The sequence below is a fragment of the Hippocampus bargibanti genome, linkage group LG10, assembly GCF_051943395.1.
Source record: "Hippocampus bargibanti isolate YZ-2025 linkage group LG10, ASM5194339v1, whole genome shotgun sequence".
Lineage (NCBI taxonomy): Eukaryota > Metazoa > Chordata > Actinopteri > Syngnathiformes > Syngnathidae > Hippocampus > Hippocampus bargibanti.
The window spans coordinates 24,839,211-24,856,281 of record NC_142743.1 but is presented as its reverse complement, the minus strand read 5'-3'; the positions used below and the strand labels follow the sequence as shown (position 1 = coordinate 24,856,281).

Here is a 17,071-nt window from a genome sequence, read left to right as displayed (position 1 = left end):
GCAATCCTCCCAACAGGAATCGATGAAAGTTTGTGAATTCCATCCAATACGTATGGCCCCCCCCCCCCCCCCCCCCCCCCCCCCCCCCCCCCCCCGACGCCATCTTGGAAGTCATCGTCGCGGTTTTCTGGATGGACGGTCGGCTTGCCCAGTCGGTCCGTCTGTCCTGTCAACAGGAGGAGGCGCTGATCTTTTCCGACACTTCCGGGTCCGACTTGGCCACCAGGAAGCGGAGGCGACCCCCTCCCAAACGGATCAGATCCACCGCGCTGCGCGCAATCACAAAGGGAAGGAAGGTCAAGGTGGGCTTTGTCCGCGGGTCATTTTCCAAGACGGACCACGTTTGATAGATAGCTAGCTAGCTAGCTAAAACGTAGCTAATACAGTAGTTAGCTAACTAGACAGTGCTAGATAGCCAGCTAGCTAGATAGATAGCTTGCTAGATAGCCAGCTCGTTATTTTTTCCTGATTCATGCCACAACTTGGAAATGTAACATTTTCCTCATCTGCAAGTAACCTATTGAGCTTTTTTTGCGTGTTGAGGCCCACCAAAAAGCAATTTGTCAAAAACGAACAAGAAGAACAACAACAACGTTCCTGTTGCAACAGTGGCTTGTCTGCCCCGTTTTTCCAACTCGGAAATGGGCAATGCCGCAGATCCATTTCCGGAAACGGCCCAAAAAGGCGTTGAAGGCCCTCGGAGAAGGCGCGGACGCACGCGTACCTCTGGTAGTCGGCTCCGATCAGGCTGGTCCCGTTGACGGCCAGGATGCGATCGCCGATCCTCATCCGGCCATCGCGTGCCGCCGGCCCGTCGGGGATCAACGTGCGGATGTAGATGCCCGCTGCCTTCAGGGGCGTGTGCTACGGTGGAGGGTTGCAAAATAAAAAAATACATATATACAGTAAAGTCTCGTTATATCGATATTCTCGGGAGTCGGAAAAAATATCGATATAACCGGGACTATCGCTATATCCGACCCTGTTTGCATGTAATTTTCTCCGTGCGTGCATAGAAATAGTATCGATATAACCGGGACTATCGATATATCCCATATCTATATAACCAGACTTTACTGTATATATAAGGACAATTTTCACCTTTTCACCTTGATCAATGAGTCCAAATGAGTAGTTTTGTCACACACTTCCATTTGCCCCCAAGCTGCTTTCGTCATTAAAAAAGGAATCCTTGCAAAATGGCCAAAATATCTTGGATGTCAACATTTTGTAATAACTTATTTATTGAAATTAAAATGCATTTATTTATTTAGTTAGTTAGAATTGTATTTATATTGTTCTAAATTGCTATATATATATATATATACACTTTGAAATACACTTTTGGTGATGAAAACGCATAATAATCATAATAAGAAAAAAGAAAATGTGTTCCTTCCAACCGCGGGTGTCCAAGTCGAGGTCCGGGGGCCAAATCTGGCCCGCCACCTCATTTTATTCGGCCCGCCAAAGCAAATCCAACTTGTGAAATTCCATGATGCTTGCAAAATTTAAAATTGTCTCATACATACAAACTACAAAAACAATCATTTTTTTGGACTTGTCATTTGAAAACTATTTATTATTTTGCATGACCATAATTTGAGGTTTTGCGTTCTGTATGTAATATGTGGGGGGGAATGAAACGTGCTAATGGTTCGCCCAAATTTTTAACGGCCCTCCCCGAGAGCAAACCGGAAGAAGAATGTGGTCCACCCACCCGTGGCAACCAATGACTTTCAACCTTGACTTCGCAGTTGTTTTTTTTTAGAAATGATCGAATGTAGTCAAATGATCCTTCCGCCCGAAACGATGGATTCATATTGAGTGATGAATCTCACCAGGCCGTCGATGAGTCCCATGCCGAGTCCGTACGGTCCTTTGTCCAGTTCCACTACAAACACCACACACATGTCATCAGGGATGGGGGGCGCGTCCGGGGACCAGGACCGCACGGGGAAGGGGAACTCACAGCCAATCCCAACACACCCTGGAGAGCACACACGCACGCACACACGTACACACACACACACGTACACACACACACACACACACACACACACACACACACACACACACACACACACACACACACACACACACACACACACACACACACACACACACACACACACACGTAGCTTGCTATGGTCTCCACAAACACACTCACATGCACAAAGAAAACGACCGGAAGCTCGGGGCGGAAGGGTCCACAAACGTGCATTTCTACGCACCGCCGGCAGGGGTCACTGTTTCATCGTAAAATCGATCAAGAATCCAAGTCATAATAATAATAATAATACAGTAAAGTCTCGTTATATCGATATTCAAGGGAGTCCGAAAAATATCGATATAAGCGGGACTATCGATATATCCGACCCTGTTTGCATGTAATTTTCTCCGTGCGTGCATAGAAATAGCATCGATATAACCGGGACTATCGATATATCCGATATCGATATAACGAGACTTTACTGTAATAATAATAATAATAACGCGCAAGTTCAATTCAGTAACAGGATCAGTTTTTCTGTGGGTGAGCAGTGGCAGCCACACGCGCTAGCGTTCACTTAAACAGGAATAACTGCTGTAATAATAGGATTATTATTATTATTAAATAAAAAGCTAGCTAGCTATTAGATAGCTTCTAGATAGCCAGCCACCCACCTAGCTAATAGATAGCCAATAGATAGCCAGCTAGTTAGCTGCCTATCTATTTGCTAGACAGCTAATATATAGCTAATAGCTAGCCGGATATATAGTTCATAGATAGCCAGCTAGATAGCTAAAAGATAGCCAAGAGATAGCAGCTAACTAGCTAGCTAGTAGATAGCCAGCCAGTTGGATAGATAGCTAAAAGATAACCAGCTAGGTAGCTCATAGATAGCCAGCTAACTAGCTAGCTAGTAGATATCTAATAGCTATCCACCCAGCTGGATAAATAGCTAAAATATAGCCAGCTGGCCATCTAGATCGCTAATAGATAGCTAATAGACCAGAGGTGGGTATTTTGTGTCCCTGGAATGGAACAAAAGTGAGTTTTCGACTGTCCCTTTAGTTCAGGGTCTCAAACTCCGGTCCTCGAGGGCCCAGTCCTTCATGTTTTCCAAGTCTCCCTGATGCAACACACCTGAGGCTGTGTTGCAACAAGGAGACTTGGAAAACATGGAGGACGGAGGCCCTCGAGGACCGGAGTTTGAGACCCCTGCTATACATGGTGGGTTTTTTTTCGGCTAAAAATGCCTTCCTACACATGGTGGGTTTTTTGGGTTAAAAACGGCTTACCATTCGATGGAAAATGTACTGCTTGTGCAAACTACCTGCTTGTCAAATGGTTAGTACGCGGGCATCCCACTGCAAGGGTCCAGGGTTTGATCCCCGTTCATGGTTATTGCTTTTGTCATCTCAAACACATGGTTCTTTTTTCGCAAAAAAATGCCTTACTACACATGGTGGGTTTTTTTCGGTTAAAAATGCCTTACAATACATGGTCATTTTTTTCGGCTAAAAACGGCTTACAATACATGGATGTTTTTTCGGCAAAAAATGCCTTACTATACATGGTGGGTTTTTTTCGGCTAAAAATGCCTTACAATAAATGGCCGATTTTTTCGGTTATAAATGCCTTCCCATACATGGTCGTTTTTTTTCCGGTTAAAAATGGCTTACTCTACATGATCGTTTTTTTTTTTTTTTTTGGCTAAAAACGCCTGACTATACATGGACGTTTTTTCGGTTAAAAATGCCTTATGATACATGTTCATTTTTCCGGTTAAAAATGGCTTACTCTACATGGTCGTTTTTTTTTTTTTTTTTTTTTTCGGCAAAAAACGCCTTACTCTACATGGTCGTTTTTTTTTGGCTAAAAACGCCTTATTATCCATGGTCGTTTTTTTCAGCTAAAAATGCCTTACTATACATGGTCGGTTTTTTTTCCGTTTAAAAATGGCTTACTATACATGGTCGTTTTTTTCGGCAAAAAACGCCTTACTCTACATGGTCATTTTTTTCGCTAAAAAATGCCTTACTCTACATGGTGGTTTTTTTTTCCGTTTAAAAATGGCTTACTATACATGGTCGTTTTTTTGGGCTAAAAACGCCTTACTATACATGGTCGTTTTTTTCTGCTAAAAACGCCTTACTATCCATGGTCGTTTTTTTTCGGCAAAAAATGCCTTACTATACATGGTGGTTTTTTTTCTGCTAAAAACGCCTTATTATCCATGGTTGTTTTTTTTCGGCTAAAAATGCCTTACAATACATGGCCGATTTTTTCGGTTATAAATGCCTTCCCATACATGGTCGTTTTTTTTCCGGTTAAAAATGGCTTACTCTACATGGTCGTTTTTTTTTTTTTTTTTTTTTTTTGGCTAAAAACGCCTGACTATAAATGGACGTTTTTTCGGTTAAAAATGCCTTACGATACATGTTCATTTTTTTGGCAAAAAACGCCTTACTCTACATGGTCGTTTTTTTTTGGCTAAAAACGCCTTATTATCCATGGTCGTTTTTTTCAGCTAAAAATGCCTTACTATACATGGTTGGTTTTTTTCCGTTTAAAAATGGCTTACTATACATGGTCGTTTTTTTCGGCAAAAAACGCCTTACTCTACATGGTCATTTTTTTCGCTAAAAAATGCCTTACTCTACATGGTGGGTTTTTTTTCCGTTTAAAAATGGCTTACTATCCATGGTCGTTTTTTTTCGGCTAAAAATGCCTTACTATACATGGTCGTTTTTTTGGGTCAAAAACGCCTTACTATACATGGTCGTTTTTTTCGGCAAAAAACGCCTTACTATACATGGTCGTTTTTTTGGGCAAAAAACGCCTTACTATACATGGTCGTTTTTTTTGCTAAAAACGCCTTACTATCCATGGTCGTTTTTTTTCGGCTAAAAACGCCTTACTATATGTGGTCGTTTTTTTCGGCAAAAAAAAACGCCTTACTCTACATGGTGGTTTTTTTTCAGCTAAAAACGCCTTACTATACATGGTCGATTTTTTTTGGCTAAAAACGCCTTTTTTTTGCACGGTGGTGCGCATCAAGCTCTGGTCCATGTTGTGTGTGTATTTCCCGCAAAAAAACAAACAAACAAAAAAAGAACATTTGGGAATTGCTCTCCACGTCATACTTTTCAATACCCGACTGAATTCGGGAATGTCAGCGAATGAGTGCGTGTCAGTATTTCTATCGCATCAGTGCCATGTCGTGTGCAGTCAGAAAACAACAAGGTGCCTCCAGACCCCCATTTCGCCAAGGCACAATCCAATCGCTTGTGAAATCTTGGTGCCCACCCACCAAGACTTTTACACCGCCACGTCTGACATGGATTTTGCGACAAATAAAGCTTTTGAAAGTTGTCAACGTCGAGACAATTTTGGCAGACGTTTGTTCGGATTGCCATCCGACGGCATTTGAGCCCCCTCCCCCGTCGACGGAGGAGCTGACGCTCGCCTCTTGTCGGACCCCCGCCGGCGCAAGGGACGGTGGGCGTGGCCCAAAGTCCTACCTTCCATGCCGTCGGCCTTTTTGCCGCATCCGAGGCCCCCTCCCTCCGTCGCCGCGGGGGGGTTTTGGGGCTGAGGATGAAGATGGTGGCGACGGTGGGCGCCGACCCCGTTCCTCCGGAAACTCTGCGTTGGGCCACGGCCGTTTTCTTGCTCGCCGTCGCCCGAGCGGGGGCTGCCGTGCGTCAAGGGCGGGGGTAGCGACTCCTTCGACACGTGTCAAATGGAACCACACGCAGTACAATTAGGATGATTATTAGCTAACTATTGAAGATAGAATTTTTCCTTCTGTGGAGTAACCTTTGATTTGTTTACTATTCGTGTACTCCTACAGCCCTCATTTGCGCTCAGTGTGCCCATTAGCTATCTATTGGCTATCTGTTAGCTAGCGAGCTAGCTTCCTATCTATTTGAGTTACATTACTTTGTGACAGAAAAACTGATCCCGTGACTGTAAAGTGACCTTCAGAGTTTTGAAAGCCGCGTATAAAAGAAATGTATGATTATTATTAATAATACTATTATTAATTCAAGGCGGAATATATCTGAGACCTTTTCACGGTTCTTCCAGATTGAGTTCGATTGGGGCCTTTAAGGGGCGTGGCCATGAGTTGTTTCGGGAGGAGACGTCTTCACGATGATGACGTGTTCTAAAATGGAGGATTACGGTCTAGTCGGCCCACTGATGAGACAGCCTGAACGCTAAGAAGATTAGTCATGATTTAACCATGTCTAGCTTCTTCTTCTCTGCATGTGTGTGTGCGTGTGTCTGTGCGTGTGTCTGTGTGTGTGTGTGTGCATGTGTGTGTGTGTGTGTGTGTGTGCGGTCGCATGTGTGTGAGATTTTGTCTTTCATTTGAAAGATTACCAAGAAACTACTCAAAAAGCACAGCTGCTTGCGCACAGATTAATTGTTGTGAGCCGTGTGTGTGTGTGTGTGTGTGTGTGTGTGTGTGTGTGTGTGTGTGTGTGTGTTGGTTGACAACATTGGGACTTGGCCCCACCTGAACATCGGCCGCATTGTTGTTGTTGCCGTTAGCGTGCGTGGCGTCGGCGTGCGTGGCGTTAGCGTGCGTCTTGGCGCGCAGCCCCCACAGGAAGTGCCGCACGTAGAGCAGCTGTCGGTAGACGCTTTCCTCGACGCGGTCCCCGTCCAGGTCCACGCCGAAGCCGCCGCTGGGCAGCACGATGGGAGGGTGGTTCTCAAAGTTCTCCAGGAGGTCCACTGAACGGATGCAGAGAGGGTGGCGGCGTTAGCGATCCGCCCTTTTCCTTTCTGCCCTCGATTAGAACCTTCTTTGTGGGCTACAACCTCCACTCGGGACTAGCACCCCAACTTGAGATGAGAGTCTACTTTCTGGACAACAACCATTTGTCCGGAGAAGAACCTCCCCTCAAGAGCGGACACTTCTGCCGAGACGATACATTCGTCTTTCTCTCAGGATCATTGCGTTTGTTCGAAACCAGATGATCCACCGCGTAGCTCCCCCCAAGACTAGTTCCTTCTCTTGAGACACGAACCTACTTTCTGGAATGCAAACTTCACCCAGGACCAGAATGTATTTCCTCAAAACCAGACACTATACTTGAGACCAGACATTCTTCTGGATTAGAAGCGATTCCCATGGTCATTCTTTCAAGGTCTCCATTTCAGATTAGAGCCTTCTTTCTGGATTCCAACCTTTGTTCTGAACCGAAAGCACCTCTCAAGACCGGCGCCTTTTCTCGGAGTTAAAGAAAATTTTCTGGACTACTACCTCCTGTCAGAACCAACTCCCGACCTTTTCCTCTAAAATCAGAAGTTGTCAAGCTATTCCCTGATTTGCAAATCGAGCGCTTTGCGTCTGTTCGTTTGGTCACAAGGCACACATTGCCGTCCGAGTCGACCCGATGCTGGCCCTCGTCGAGACTCTCTCTGCGACTGCGCACCTGTGCGGTAGATGTAGGCCTCGTCCTCGCTGGTGGGCTGCCAGGCGGGCACAGGTCCGGTGTCTGCCGTGACCTGGTACTGGGTCAGAATCCTGTGCAGCTGCACCGGCTTCAGGGACGGGTGCTCGCCCGACAACACTCGCCAGCTCATCTGCACGCGGCGAAGGGAACTATTACATTTGAACCGAGCACTTCTTACAAAGTCATTGTCATTCCAAACATTCTCCATTCATACAGACTGGCCAAAAGAAAATGGGTTGGACAGGATTTGACCCCGCCGGCTTGCCTGCGTGAGCCGCTGCGGCGGCGTGGCCAGGACGGCGACGGCGCTGTTGAGTTTGCTGAAGAATTTGTCCGCCAGATGTCCCAAGGACGCCTTCCGGGCCCATTCCGTCAGCATCCGAAGACACGCTTGCATCTGCACAACCTTGGAACGCTGGAACCAACCGCGCGACGGACCTGCGGGCAAGATGGACATCCGGTTCACGTAGACATTGATTGTTCCTAGCAAATGCATCGGCGGCACGCCAGCGGGTGAAGCTTCATTTAGCTTCTGGAGCAAATTGGAGATTGATTGAGCGCCGCTATTTGATGAAGCGGACTTGAAATGTGGCGCCGCTGTCTCCGTTGTGTGTGTATGTAATAGGCTTCGGTCTCTGCATCCTCTAATCTCGGGGCTACAGACAAGACATCGCCTGACCTCCCTCGCAAAGGTGTCGCAAAACGGCTCCGCGACTGCTCGCCGCAGGCGCCAAACAAAGAGCTACGCTAGTTCACGCTAATCTATTTAGCAGGTGAAAGCACAATTAGTCGCCAAAGTGGAGGGTTCGCCCGATTCACTCGGTGGACATTGTCGCAATGAGAAGGGAAACGATGCTCAGTTTGAAGCAGTTTCTAGTGTCCTCGTTTTGGTTTACCACCTGCAGTTCGCATTAGCGTGGACCAAAATTTTTTGGACGAGGCTTTAACAAAATGTGTGAAAAGCCAGATGAGTAAGCGAGTGTGTCTGGCAAGCGTCGGTGTTCGCCTCCGCGCCGACACAACTCCGTCCTCTGTTACCACGGCGACAGAAAGATCAATGAGTGACTCCGGGGAGCCAGACGGGGGCGTGGCTTTGCATTGGCGTGAAGGTGTTGCTGTCCTCGGCACATTTTCCCTTGGCGACGTTGAAAGTTGACCACAGAAAGAAAACTATCACGCTGAAAAAGATGCAGGAAGTCTGCCATCTTGGTTTGAAGCCGAGCCGTCCAGGACAATTTGAAAGGGGAGGCTCTGCAATGGCCGTTTGGCGGGCCTTTCCATCACAAGCACCTCCACCAAAACAAACAAACAAACAAAAAAAAAGTGTGAAAAGCCATCACGTCTACCCGATTTGCTGACAGGTTCCATATTTTCGAGAACTCTCTCCAAGACCAGAGCGGCAGCATGGCTTGAGGAGATAAGAAGAAGGGAGCGTCAGCGCAGAGCGCCGATGCGTATGTGGAACTGTCGCGGCTTGGAATTGAAGCGGATTTATGAGGAACAGGAGATGTGAGAGCATCTTTTTTTCCTCAATGGATGCTACAGTTGCGTGTTTGCTTTCAACATTTAGCTTGTAGTCAACGTGCACGTTCAACCATGACGTCCCTGATCCACTGCTGAAAAGGACGCTTTGACCCCCTCCTTTTTCATCTAGAACTGCTGCATGTCACAAAGAGAGTACAGCAAGTGCTGAAGAATGAATGACTCTCTGTGTCTTTGTGTTGTTATATTATTTGTTATGTAGTTTTTTTTGTTCTTTTGACTTTTGTTTGTGTAGACATTAGTAAGAAATATTGTGCTGAGTCAATTCTCTTTGTCTTTTCTGTAATACCGTAAAATAGCTATCTGGCTGGCTAGCTATTTAGCTATCTATTGGCTTCTATTTGTCTTACTAGTCTATCCGAGTTACTTCTGGGTTGAGTGAACGCCGGCGCGTGTGGCTGCCGCTGCTCACCCGCAGAAAAACTGATCCTGTGACTGTAAAGTGACCTTGAGAGTTGTGGAAGGCGCTTACAAATGAAATGTATTATTATTATTATTATTATTATTATTAAGACCGGAGCCGCAGCATTAGCGGGTTTTGACCTTTTCCCCGTCACGGTTCTTTTCTCCCTGGGCTTCATTCAATCAAAGCCACTGGGAAAAGGAAGGAGGCGGAGCCTGATGGGAATTAGAGAGGCGGAAGGACACAGAGGACAAATGGAGATTGCAACCTCCCCTCCCCCACCTCAGCCCGGACCCGACATCTCCCTCGCCTCATAGTGCTGACAAGGATGCTCCCTAACAGCCGCGAGCCTCCTTAGGGGGCGGGGGCGTCGCGCGAAGGCGATAGCCGCCCTCCGGCTGCCCTTGACGCCACCCCCTAGATCCCTCCCCGGTTATCCCCCCGCCCCTCTTCACCTTTATCCATCAGTTGGTTGAAGAGCGACACGTTGGAGAAGAAAAAGAGGTAGGCGAACATCTGCGCCTGAATCTCCGGGTGGACCTGGTAAGCCTGCAGCAACTCCTGGGCACTCTGGAACACCTGCGCAACGACAAGGGCGCCTCAAAACCGTCGGCCACACAATTGAAGAACCAATCCGGTTTTGGTTCTCTTTTGTTTTGTGAAGGCCAATAATTAGGATTGAGTGTACCTGGAGGACCCTGCGGACCGGCTCTGGGAATCCCATGCCTCCTTTCCAGCACGGCTCCGAGCTGTCAACCGGAAACGGGTTACAGTCCAGGAGACCCGGAAGAACCACGTACAGAGCCTGCGCACATAAATCCCACTTATGAGTTAGGGTTAGTGGTTAAGGGTTGGAGTGAGAGGGTTTGGGGCTAGGGTGGGAGTTAAGGTTAGACGTTAGGGTTAGAGTTCCGTGGTTAATGTGGTTGGGTTAAGCGCTGGGGTTAGGGTTATTTTTAGAATTAAAAGTTAGGCTTGGAGGTTAGAGGATTGGCGCTTTCAGGGTTAGCGTTCAGGGTTAGGGTTGGGATTTGGGTTAATTTTAGTGGATCGGGGCTTTCGGGTTTCAGGCTTCAGGCTGGAGTTTGGGGTTAGGGTCAACGGCAAGGGATTGGATTGGGGGTTCGGGGTTAGGGTTTCGGGCTTTGGGTTGAGGATTTGGGTTGGTGTACGGGCTAGTACAAGGGTTAGGGTTTAGGGTTCAAGGGTGAGGGTTTGGACTTTGGGGGATAGAATTTGGTTTGTGGTTAGGGGTCATGGGTTCGCATTGGGTTAGGGTTAGCGAGTTTGGTTTAGGGTTTGAGGATCCGGGATTAATGTTTGGGTTTCTTTGAGGTTTTTTGATGCTCACGGTAATATGTGGTCCACCAAGATTACAAGATGTTGTTTGACGCCGACTAAAACACGTAATTTACCGCTGACAAACGTAGGCACGCACCTTGGTGATATAGTAGACGCACTGCTGGAAGGTGTACATGATGACCTCCTCCAAGATGCTCATGGCCTCCTCGTTGGCCGAGATGGTCGCCGACATCAGAGACTCTTTGGAGCCTGCGACGCATCGACACACCCGCGTTGTACGAGAAATCGGGGACTTTGCGCTGTGACTTTGTCAACGTCAAAGACGAGACATTTCAAAGGCTTTCGAAACGTAGATCCTGAAGCTCGACGACAAGTTGCGCACCCTGCAGCGTCTCCACGTCGTGCGCGTACGACGGCGCCCTCTGCTGAATGAAGTACAGGATCTCGATGGCGTTGGACATCCAGAAGAAGACGCTCTGCAAATCCGGGACCAGGTCCGAGATGCTGAGCAGCGAGAGCGACGCCGGGTCCTGACTGCAAAGCATGGAGTCAAGATGATTGACAGCTCGCACATTTGACACGTTTGGCGGAAGGAATTCCTTTGGAGAGAACGCACGCAAGCATGCTAGCGTGCAGACCTTTTCTTTTTGGGTTTTTTTACTCTCAAGACAGAAAATGATACTCACTGCTGAGCTTGCTTCTGAGCTAACTCCTTTGTCTTCTCCTGTGCGTACAAACACACACACACAATACGTGTTTTCATGGATTTTCTAGACCTACGTTGGTTTGTTTCAAAAATGGGTACGCACCTTTTTTACACACACACACGTACATGTTTTTATGAGTTTGTAGGGACATGATGGTTTTTGGGGACACAACGTTTTTACACAGACACACAAATATGTTTTTCACGACTTTTGGGGAGGTATGTCACTTTTCAAAAATAGCTACAGACACACACACATACGTGTTTTTCACGAGTTTTCAGGACCTCTGTTGTTTTGTTTCAAAAATGGTTAGCCATCTTTTTGACACGGACGCACACACACGGGAAGAAGAGACAAGAACTGACCCAGGCCACGGTCTGGATGCGGCGGACAATCTTGAGCAGCAGTTTCCCGAAGCTTCCGGGAGGGAAGTCGGAAGCCGAGTGTCGGATGCACAAACACAAAAGGTACGCCGGCGTCAGCTTGTGGTCGTCGCCTGACAACAAAAACAAGGCAAAAGAATTCCGGACGCCTCGTTCGCCCAACGGACCGCCGCTTTTTCGCTCGCTCGCTCGCTCGGGCGCTCACCTCCCGGCTCGATGAGCGACACGATGCGGTCGAGCAGCCGGTCTTCGTGGGCCGGCTCAAACTCCAAGCGCAGCTTCCGCTCGGACCCGGCGGCGCCGGCCCGAGGCTTGACGGGGCCCGGCCCGAGAGCGCGCCGGGCCCCCGCCGAGCCGCACAGCTCGCAGGCGCCGTCCTCCGCCTCGCCGTCGTAAAGCCGGCCCAGGCGGCGCAGGCGGCTCAGGGTCTGGGCGGGCAGAGGCTTGGCGCCCGCGGGGTCCTGGCGCCCGAAAAACACCCACGCGGCCATGAAACGCGAGCGAACAACGACAAGGAAAGGGAAAAGGGGCTTCCTACCTTGAAGAGGAAGATGTAGTGCGCGCCGAAGGACAGCAGGTCGCCGTGGCGCAGCGCGGCGGAGCGCCGGCAGCGGGAAAAGTTGACCAGCACGTCGGCGTCCGGCACGGGTTCCGCCGCCACGCCGGAGCCGCGCGTATCGCCGCGGCGGCGCGGGCCGGCGACCCGCCGCAGGCGGCACTGAAGCGGAAGGACGTCGGGGGAGAACAGGCAGATGTCGGGGCGGGCCGACGCCGTCTCTCGGCCCACCGTGTGCTGCTCGCGGTTCAACAGGTGCACCAGGCAGTCCTGCGGGGGCCGCCGGGGGGCGTCAGAGGGCGCCGCCTGGGCAACTTTCTCATCCGGGGAAAACGCGCCCATACCGCATAGGCTTACTCGTGCTAATGAGGCGATGCCAGAGCGAATGGGGCAATCGGAGCCATTCATCGACGACGGCGACGGTTTAGGCTTTGGTTTAGATCGCGCTTGCGACAGACTTCTCGGGTTGTTCCCGCATGAGCTCGGTCACGCTAATGACGTCGTGCCACAGCGAATGGGGCAATTCATAGGACATCATCAGGGTTTTTTGTAAAACAGCAAAACCCTTCCTATTATGTGTTTTTACTTGATGTTACTTCCGGGTTGAGCGAACGCCGACACGCGTGGCTGCCGCCGCTCACCCAGAGAGAAAAAAGAATATCCCGTGACTGTAAAGAGAGGCGCTTCTAAGTGAAATGGACGATGGCCTCACTTGTTTGTTGTAGCCCTGAAGCAAGAGGAGATGCGGCGACTGGTAGAGGGAGCGGCGCACCCCCCCTCGCCCCCCGTCCTCCGATGCGGCCTCCCGGCGAGGTCCCGGAAGGGTGGAGTAGTGGCGCTCGGGCTCGTCGCCCGCCGCCAACTGCGGGCGTCGAGCGGACGTCGGGATGATTGACGTCGGACGAGATGGCGGCGGGGGTCGCACCTGGTCGAGGCTCGTCTCGCTGAGGCTGCGACGCAAGGACGAGTCGCCGCGGCGAGGTAAGGTCAAGGCCCCCTTGGCCCGGTTCCTCTGCACCTTGCGGGCCTGGGCGTTGATGTCTAAGCACAAAGCCAGAGGGCAAAAGGTCAAAAACTTGAAAAGATCTTTGCTCACTTTTGTCACGAGTCAACAATGACGCTTGAAAGCACGAAATGAAACGTGACAAAACTATTCAGGAGGGCCCAAAATGGAAGTAAGACGCCGAAGCACAAAAGCAAGACAAGCGCAATGTTTTGCCATGAGCCTTGTTTGCCAGTACGCGCATCGCACATCCTTTTAAACCACACGCCAAATCCGGCCCGCTGCATCATTTTTTTTGGGGGGGGGTCAGGGGTCAGGGGGATCACCCTGACATTTTTGGGGGCCTACTCAATTGCGCGATGCCAAATGAATCTATCTGCCTCGGGCGAAGGCGCGAGCGAGCCAAAATGGCCGACTCGCCGTGTTTTTTTTTTGGGCGGCGGGGCCACCGGAGCCTTTTTGTCAAAAGGGGCCTCCCTCCCAAAGGAAAGTCGCTGCGCGCCCGCTGACCGGCCGTGACGGTGTCCTTCTCCTCGGCGTTGAGCCGCTCCACCTCGGCTCGCCTGCGCAGCTCGAAGCGTCGCGCGTGTCCCTCTCGGGGCTTCCACAGCTCCTGCAGCAGCAGCGGCTTCTCGTCGTCGCCCAGCGGCCGCAGGCATCGGCCGCGCCAGGCGCCGCCCGCCCCCTCCAGCCGCCCGACGGCGTCGCACAGCACGTAGGAGCGGGCCGAGTCCTTGCGGAGCGAGTAGCGCCCCAGCGCCTCCCTGACCAGCTCCCGAGCGCTGGAGCGGGGCGTGGCCAGGACGCTCTTGTAGTTGGCGCCGGCGCAGATCTCGTCGCCGAAGATCTTCAGGACGCCCGGCGCCGAGCTTTGGGTGGAGAGCTCGGCCGGGTCGTCCCGCGCTCGCTCCGGGGGCTCCGTCGCCGAGCGCCGCTCGCCCTCGCCTCCCGTTTCGGCCGGGTCGCGCTCCCGCTCCCGCTCGCGGTAGCTCAGCGTGCGGTACAGAACCTGCCGGCCGAGCACACGTCACGCAATTCAGAACCTTCCAGGCTGCTTTTTGCACCTTCCGGGAACTTTGACTTGCACTTTCGGGGCCTGATGAAATCTGCCTAGCGACAAGTGGCCTAATACTGGATCTGATTTGTAGTCATAATAATAATAATAATAATAATAATAAGACATTTCATTTCTAAGCGCCTTTCAAAACTCTCAAGGTCACTTTACAGTCACGGGATACAGATGCAAAGAGATAGCTACCTAGCCAACTCGATAGCTAAACGATAGCTAGCTAGATAGCTTGCAAGCCATCTAGACAGCTAATAGATGCATTTCCGGACTCTGTGGCATTTTGTTTTCACAGTGTGTGTGTGTGCATACCTGCGTAAAGGTCCTGCTCTGGCGTTTTAGTCGACTCTTGGAAGGCAGGGACATGCTTGCCCCGGAGGAAGAACCGTAAAACATTTTGGAGCTGTCGGATGTGTCAAACTGCCGGTGACACACATCCATAATCAGCGTCATAATAATACATTTCATCCATAAGTGACTCACATTCAGTGTGTGTGTGTGTGTGTGTGTGTGTACCTTGTTCTAAATGTCGTATCTCGGGATGCTTTTGGAGGGACATTTCAGTGGCTGTTTGAAATGTGCCGTTGACCTGAAACATATGAAATGAATTTGGTTCAGCAAAAATGGATATTTTCCTGTCGCTCATCAAGATCTAGAAAAGGCAAAATATGAATTTGAGGGCGCCTCTGTACGTGTGTGTGTGTGTGTGTGTCACGTAACGTCAACACCGTTTTGGCGGTCAACAAGGCAAAATGGTGGCAATGTGTGTGTGTGTGTGGGGGGGGGGGGTTTGAGTTAACTGTGGCCAAGTAGCCAGATTAGCGTGGATTAGCAGGCATTTAAAATAGTCACGTTATCTGGGCAGCGGGAGCGCTTGCGTCGTCAGCGCCAACAACACCTCGGCTCACCCCCCCTACGTCCCAACCCCCCTTTTCGAGGACACCCAGACGTGTTCAGGGACTCCCCGTTGATAATACGTATTAGGAGGCATGCAAACCCAGGACTCTCAGCATTCGTAATATTAAAGTAGGGGTCTCCAAGGTTTTCGCAAAGGGGGCCAGATTTGGTCTGGGGGGGAGGGGGGCGCCTTGGTGGATGTTCTTTACATATACAGAGCAATTCTTTGATTTTAATTTCAGTGGTACAGGAGCGGTCCATCCATGAAAAGGTTTCTTCAGCCGCCATCTTTGAAGATGGCGGCTGAAGAGGTTTTGTCAGCCAACTAAAATTTGCCGGTTGTTTTGGCCCTCTATATATCCCTACTGTCCAAAGGTGGCGGTTCCGGACCTCTGCTATGATAGCACCTAAAAGCTAGCAGCCACTCATTTGACGACAATAAGCTTAAAATCTTAGTGAAAGAAAATGGAGGCTTTGAAAGGGGAGTCAACAAAGCTATTTTTTGTCACATTCCAAACACAAGTAATTGTTCTTTTGTTTGTCGACATTTTATTTTTTTCATGTAGAAAATCGCCATTTGAGAAAATTAAACAAAAAAATCACAATTTTAGAACTTTTGTTACATTGAAAAACGCCATTTTAGAAAGTAAAATAAAAGATTATAAATGGTCATTTTAGAAAATTTTAAAAAACACATTGAAAAGTCTTCATTGGACACGCTGGCCGGACGTTATTGAATCGATGACGTGAGGCTGCGGGCCGGAAGAAAACTGACCCCGGGCCGCATTTAGCCCGGGGGCCGCATTTTGGTTTCCGTGCGGTCGGCATCTGATTCAACTGTCTCAGCGTGGATTTAATCGGCGGCTGTGGCGGCCTCTCACAATGTCTGCCAGATCAAGTGGAACTTCTTTTATCGGTTCCATCTTCATCGACATTTTGCGAGTTCCGCATTGACTTCAAATGGGGGAGGGGGGTGGGGGCTAAGCAATGCGAAGGCAACGAATGACCCCGCGAAGGCTTTCGACCTCTTTTTTCGGCGACAAGGCCAACCGCGTCTCAGCGTTCATTCGATCGATCTTGTGAGACAAAGACGTCGCCGCCAAAGCTCTCGCCCTTTCCGACATTGAAGGAAGAGCTCAATCTGTTGAGCTCACGGTCGCTCGTGGCAACCGGCGGAGCGACACGCCGCGGCGGGCGCGGCGTGTCCGAATATGAATCCGCGGACAGGGCGTCTCGCTCGGCGCGCGTCGGTCTCCCCGAGCCGCAGGTGTGTCGGATCAAGCGCGCGACCGGCCTCCGTCGTGAATCGGGAGCCAAAATACTCGTTACGCACCTTCCGAGCGGGACGCTTTCGGGCGAGCGCGGCAGGAAATAGATCCGAAAAGTCGCCGCCGCCGCCGCCGCCGGCGGGGCTCCATCCGGCCGGGTGCTCCCTCCGGCGAGGCTCTCGTTCCGCGTCCCGTGAAAATGACGCAGGGAGGGGCCGCGAGCGTCCGCTTCTCCCCGCTAAACGGCGCCTCGTCGGCTCGGATGGGGAGCAGCCGCGGCGCGCCCCCGCCTCGGTCCGTTCATCTCCGCCGCCCGGCCGCCAATGCCCCAAATCGCCCACCGGCTCCCGGCGACCGCATTCCGCCGTCCGCCGGGGGTTCGGAGCCGAGTGGCGACGGAAATAGCCGAGTGCGCACCGATCCGAGAGCCCGGCCCGCGGGGACACTGACCTCTGGCGGACAACAGCGGCGGCGCACAGAAAGGAA

At 50.5% G+C, this 17,071-nt stretch overlaps 1 protein-coding gene across 5 annotated transcripts; it reads right to left on the bottom strand.

The window, feature by feature from the left end:
* Positions 1-86: 86 nt before the first annotated feature.
* On the bottom strand, positions 87-17,015 carry radil (Ras association and DIL domains). Of its 5 annotated transcripts, none has more exons than XM_089005329.1 (21): positions 16,651-17,015; positions 14,937-15,009; positions 14,733-14,840; positions 13,865-14,363; positions 13,064-13,392; positions 12,334-12,621; positions 12,001-12,256; positions 11,778-11,908; positions 11,392-11,429; positions 11,088-11,239; positions 10,842-10,954; positions 10,092-10,208; positions 9,859-9,982; positions 7,724-7,896; positions 7,438-7,588; positions 6,513-6,733; positions 5,512-5,716; positions 1,973-1,990; positions 1,842-1,894; positions 725-864; positions 87-269 (listed from the first exon to the last, which is right to left on the bottom strand). In XM_089005329.1, exons 3-21 carry the CDS (start codon positions 14,814-14,816, stop codon positions 170-172), a joined length of 3,192 nt encoding a protein of 1,063 aa, XP_088861455.1. In that variant the 5' UTR covers positions 14,817-14,840; positions 14,937-15,009; positions 16,651-17,015; the 3' UTR covers positions 87-169. The 5 variants fall into 5 exon arrangements, with proteins under 5 accessions (XP_088861455.1, XP_088861453.1, XP_088861452.1 ...); XM_089005327.1 differs by having other exon boundaries at positions 1,842-1,990; positions 13,064-13,213; positions 13,277-13,392; positions 16,651-17,013; XM_089005326.1 differs by having other exon boundaries at positions 1,842-1,990; positions 16,651-17,014.
* Positions 17,016-17,071: the final 56 nt, after the last annotated feature.

Bases quoted from the DNA above. Each gene is read 5' to 3' on its own strand.
- radil (XM_089005326.1), bottom strand. From the start codon at position 14,816: ATGTTTTACGGTTCTTCCTCCGGGGCAAGCATGTCCCTGCCTTCCAAG. The intron at 11,909-12,000 runs GTGAGCGCCCGA...TTTTGTTGTCAG, and splicing joins GTCGCTCATCGAGCCGGGAG to GCGACGACCACAAGCTGACG. The intron at 11,240-11,391 runs GTGAGTATCATT...CATGCTTTGCAG, and splicing joins GCTCAGAAGCAAGCTCAGCA to TCAGGACCCGGCGTCGCTCT.